Source organism: Gavialis gangeticus, unplaced genomic scaffold (assembly GCF_001723915.1).
Source record: "Gavialis gangeticus isolate Ggan-Ray unplaced genomic scaffold, GavGan_comp1, whole genome shotgun sequence".
NCBI lineage: Eukaryota > Metazoa > Chordata > Crocodylia > Gavialidae > Gavialis > Gavialis gangeticus.
The window spans coordinates 115446529-115451730 of record NW_017729022.1 but is presented as its reverse complement, the minus strand read 5'-3'; the positions used below and the strand labels follow the sequence as shown (position 1 = coordinate 115451730).

The window sequence follows — 5202 nt, the reverse complement described above, 5'->3', positions numbered from 1 at the left end:
AAGTTGATTCAAAAGATTGGTTGGTCCTCTTCATCGCTGCTTGTTGTGATCTAGTTGTAAAGCTAGCGTGGTGGTAGTATTACAGAAATAGGTGTATTGAATGGGGGTTTTTTTCTCAAGGACTTGGGGGTGGAATAAGTTTGCAATTAGGTGCTTAAGTCCAATTAAGCAACAAATAGATGGAATGGGATCTGACCATAAGTACTTTAGTTCAGTCTTACTTCACGCTGCTCCAGGAACTCGCTTTTGTAATGAGCCTGTATCTTCGCTTGAAGGCTGAAGTCCCAGAAACAGTAAGGGGAAGAGAAGAACTACCTTATTTGCATTAACAGACTTTCAGGGATTCAGGCAGGGTGGAACAGGGTTGTGTTTACATGGCTTAGTATAGATTAGAAGTCTAGTGGATGGAATAGGATCTAGCTCAGCAAACGCAAATCAGTCCTAACATCAGAAAACTGTACTAGGTCCATTTTTACCCATGGTAAGTTTATTGAAGACAATGGCTTTGCACTGATGGTTATGTTTAGTTCAGTGTTGCTAAGCTACTTTTGTTAATAAAATGTGTGAAGAAATGTATGAATCATCTTGCTCTGTTCGATGGTTGCTCTTTTCACTTAACTCATACCTTTCTGTTTCAAACCGCACAGTATCTTCTTTTAGTCATTATGTTTGCTTTTATACTGCCCTCTTAAAATTAGTGATGAAAATGAGATTTTGGTACATTGGATCATCTACATAAATGCTTGCAGTAAGAGGCAGAAAGGCATAAAACCACTTACCTCACCTATTTACCCAACTTCTCTTTTTTAAGGCCTCATCGATACCTCCTTCATGACCTGGTAGAATATATTTTTGCACTTATTTACAGACCGTATAATCCCTATCCACTTCCACGTTCCATCTATCAGTAAGTAGATTCTTTCCTTTGCTTGGACGGCCAACTGTTATAGCGTAGGACTGTAAAGAGTGACTGGTTAAATACTGTTATAGGCTCCATGTGTGGAATTGAAGGCTGACTTTCCTTAAACACTTGTGAGATATTATAACTGTTGTGCTTTGCCAAAAATTCATTCGTGGAGTCCATTTGATTGTGGTTGTCTTTTAAGGTAACTTTCTACGTTGCATGTTCACTGCATAATTATTGAATAGCCTCCTCTGTGGTAAATCAGAACAAAGCGAAGTCTCCCTTTGTTTAGTCAGTCATTCAGTAGCAAAGTGAATTAACTTTTAGCACAATGGAGATGTGAGGGAGTAAACTGGAATCTTTCCTGCCCTTGAGCTCTGCCAAGTACTGTTAGCTCATTCTACAGCAACAAACCTTTCTCTGCTCCCTTTGGAAACAGTGGGATTGACTGGGATAACTATGGGTGCAAATTGGTCTGCAGAAGCATCATTACCAGATAACTGATGAAAGAAAGGACTCAGCTCAACTGTCCATGCACTGGTTCAGTTTGCAGGAGCAGTTGTTAGAAAAGTTGCAAAGAAACTTGATTTTGAGCAAGGATAAACATATAATGTTATGTTTCAGCATTTAATTTTAATATTTTCTCATGTGGGTTTTTTTTAAACTTTCTTCACTCCCACACAGTGACCCTGGCTTGTCATTCTTAACCGTGTAAAGTGGAGTTCCTGTTTAGAAAAGCTAAATGCAGAATAGACTCTTGCTAATTTCATTGATAAATTAAATCTGAAAAGTTCATTTGTGTTTTCTTTTGTGCATCTGCATAGGATGATAATACTTGCATTTAAACTGCTCTTTTTGCTTACAGTTTAATTGTCAGGTTCTCTGAGATGAATCCATTTAAACCCTCGGTAACAAGAGACAAAGTGGATCGGGTAGGTGTGGGGCATGTCCATTGGAGAAAACTGTCTTCAGGAAAGTGTTAAAAGCGTTATTTGTTACACTTGTTAGCAACCCATGGAACAAGAGGAATGTGTTGCGAAATAGGGGCAAGCTGAGACTTCTGAAGGTGGGTTGAGGGGTAGATTACATTGCTGTTGAACTGGGAGGACAGGAGTGAGCAGGGTTGGCATTTCTGTCTCAAAACATAAGGAAGGTGCTACAATCTGCCGGAAGCAGTGTGGGAGGAGTGTTGGAGATGGGTGTGACTGGATGGGAAGGCTAGTCCAAATAGATATGTGGGGTGCAGCTGACTTCTGTTTTAGAGGTTTATCCACCTGGTTGCAGCAACTGAGCTTTTGTTTTCCTTATTTTTATATTCTTTCTTGCATCATACTTAAACTTATATCAGTCTTTTCTGCAATACATTGCAGATGCTTTAAAAAAAAAAAAGTCTTTTATAGTGGGTGGAGGGACTGTTGATTTAAACACAGCACCATCTGAACGTAAGAACTCAGGGTGAACTCTTCCAGCAATGGGCATGACCAAAATTCTAACTTAACATTGAAATCCAAGATATTCTGGCCCATAAGCAAAATATTGCTTTGCATACAAAAAAACACCTCTAAAAGAGATGGGTTTAGTCAAGTGGCTATTGCTTTAAACTTGTTGCAACTGTAAGCATGGCTTTCAGCCAGTGCTGTTAAACCAAAGCCAAGGTACTCCATTTGCAGGTTAGCCACTGTGTGTTTACACCTTTTGTATGTGTGGGTTCCAATTTTTGGCTAGCATCTGTCTTAATTAAAGGCAGAATGGTTGCGGGGGTGGGGAGGGGAGGATATAAGACACCTAGGATCCTCTTCCCAGATCTTTTCACTGTGTGACCTTGACAAAGTTGCTTTCATCTGTGAAACAAAAACCTGCTTCTTATCCTCTTTGGAAACTACTTTCATATCTTTAGGTGTAGCTGTACCTCCTCTGTTCATGAAGTAGTCCAGAGCATACTCCAAATGACATTTTCCCCTCAAAAAAGCTTCCCTATGTTGGTTTGTAGAGTCTGCATTCATTCAGCTCAGAGGCATGCCACTTTGAGCTCAGTTGGTTAAATTACTTCTGGTGCCCTTGTGGCCACACCAGAGCAGGATGCCTACAGCATTGGTGTTTATCCAGATTTAGCCTTCATCTGTTCTCCTGTTTTGAGGTGAGCAGCTGCAGCAGCCAAGCTTCATTAGTGTTTGATGCTGCAGTTGCTGCATTAGGGGGCTGAGCAGGAGCGGAGGTGCATTTTAATGCTGGGTTTTGAAGCTGTGGTGCAGTCGATGGGAGGCTGAAGTGCTACAGCAAATAAAGTGAATGTGAATGGTGCATACTGTGTTATGGTCTTGTTGGTGAACAGCAGAGTTAAAAATGCTGATCTTAAATAGGGTTTTAATGTATTTAGCTGTGAGCAGCAGTCATACCTGGGGTGCCCTTGCTTTAGCTCTAATCAACCCCAGAGTTGCTAAACTAACAGAATGTCTTTATTTGTTTGTGACCTTAAGTTCAAACTCGGGTATGATCTGGGAAATGAAATATTGGGAAGAGGTAGAACAGGGCCATTCAACCTCTGAGCTGCCAGGGACCATGTGTACCTCAACCGCCATCATGCCATATAAGTCAGTGATGTGCCACATGAGCTCTCTGAGCCCTTGCCTACCTGCCCCCAACAGAAGTGCACAGAGCAGTGTGTGTCGTGTCCCCCCCACCCCAAACTTGCATTGCACAGATGCAGTGCACGGCCTCCCATGTTACAGGCACTTCCTAGTGTTCTGGACCAGTGCCTCTACTCTGCACAGTCTCTTCCTACTTGCCATCTAGGCACAGGCTCCCTCAGCATTGTGGGTAGGCAGCAGAAGCTGGAGGAGGGAGGGGAAGCTCAGGGACTCTGGTAGCAGTGGAAGAGGAAAAGGGAAGAGTGGCACCCAGACCAGGAGCCCTGGTCTTGCACATAAGCCCCTCAGGGGCCACATATGGCCTGCAGACTGCCAGTTAGCCAGTGGTGTTAGAATACTCTTAACAGCCCTGTCCTTGAGTAATTAGATTTGAACCCAAAGCACTGGGGAGCTTTGGTTTGACACAGTTTTTCATCAGCCCTTAGAGGTGGAACCAGGCAGCTAAATACTAGTAGATCGTATCGGTAACAGAATGAGTACAGGGCTGTAAACTCAATAAAAAGTCCCAAACTGGTTGTTTGATGTTATTTCTCTGTCAAAGTGCAAGAGAAAAGCTTCCAACCCAGGTATGTTCTTGTGAATGCAAGTTCAGTATTATTTTAGTTCTTGTGGGTAGGGCACATGATATACTGCAATATGCCACGTAATTCTTTCCAAGGGGAACTGTCTTATGTCAGCAGCTTTTGCTAAAGGGGATTTTGCAAATTAAGATCCAACTGGCTAAGGCTGAATCTCTTAGGATTTAGTGATACTGTGGCAATTGTAGCAAACTGCATGGACTCACTGAAGTTTGTTTCCAGTGCTGTGATCCATACCAGTTTATTTCCTAAGAGAATAAGGAGAGCTCAGTAATATTTAGTACTTGAATGATAAATTTCCTGTAATAGCTAAATAATGATATAGGTCTGTCTGGCAAACTTGTTCTTATTGCTTTCTTTTAAAGTTTCATACAACAGACAAGAAGCTCCCTGATCTTCTTGCGTTGGAGGACTTGGGCATTCAACCAACTCAGTTAGAAGAAAAGGCAATTGAAGTTCTGCGCCGTCACCGCAGATTTCGCTGGTTGGAAGCTGATGTGGCAGAAGCAAAACCAGCAAAGACAGTTCCTGTCTAACACTTCCTGCTTAGATGGCCATTGTGCCAACTGGCTTTGTTTGGAAACTTCTGTACATACAGAATAAAATCCCTATGTTAATCATGTATATTTTATTTCCTCTGTGTCACTTTCAAGTTTTTGAACGGTGAGAAAAAATCTTAGTTGTATGTAAATCTCCTTTAAGGCTAGTTTAATCCAATTTACATGATATTCTTGTTTAGCTTGTGAACATTAAATGTTTGTTTGGGCTCAAGGGGGTCTTAATCCAGTCAGCTCCTTCTTACCACCTGAAAGCTACAAATCAGCGGGCTTTTAATAAACACTGTCTTAGTATAACGTAGCCCAGGCTATTTCAGAGTCCTGTGATCATTTTTGATGCTTGCTGTCCATTGGAGAACAGAATCTCCCATTTTAAGACCATATTTTCAGTTGTCTACAACTTTGCGAAATTGTTTGCCCCGTTTAATTATTTAACAGCTTTCTGTGTTTGAGTTTTCTGTGCCAGGGACCTGCTTCATGCTGAGTTGTTTTGGTATAGTTCAGCCAAAATGGTT

General features: G+C 41.6%; 1 protein-coding gene across 1 annotated transcript in view; it reads left to right on the top strand.

Annotated features, from left to right (window-relative positions):
* Positions 1 to 4791, top strand: part of NDUFA9 (NADH:ubiquinone oxidoreductase subunit A9) — a 35253-nt gene extending 30462 nt beyond the window's left edge. Inside the window, exons 9-11 of the mRNA XM_019516008.1 lie at positions 812 to 907; positions 1770 to 1836; positions 4496 to 4791. Coding sequence (XP_019371553.1) covers positions 812 to 907; positions 1770 to 1836; positions 4496 to 4666 — 334 coding nt within the window. The 3' untranslated portion in view covers positions 4667 to 4791. The remainder of the gene's footprint in view (positions 1 to 811; positions 908 to 1769; positions 1837 to 4495) is intronic.
* The last annotated feature ends 411 nt before the right edge of the window (positions 4792 to 5202 follow it).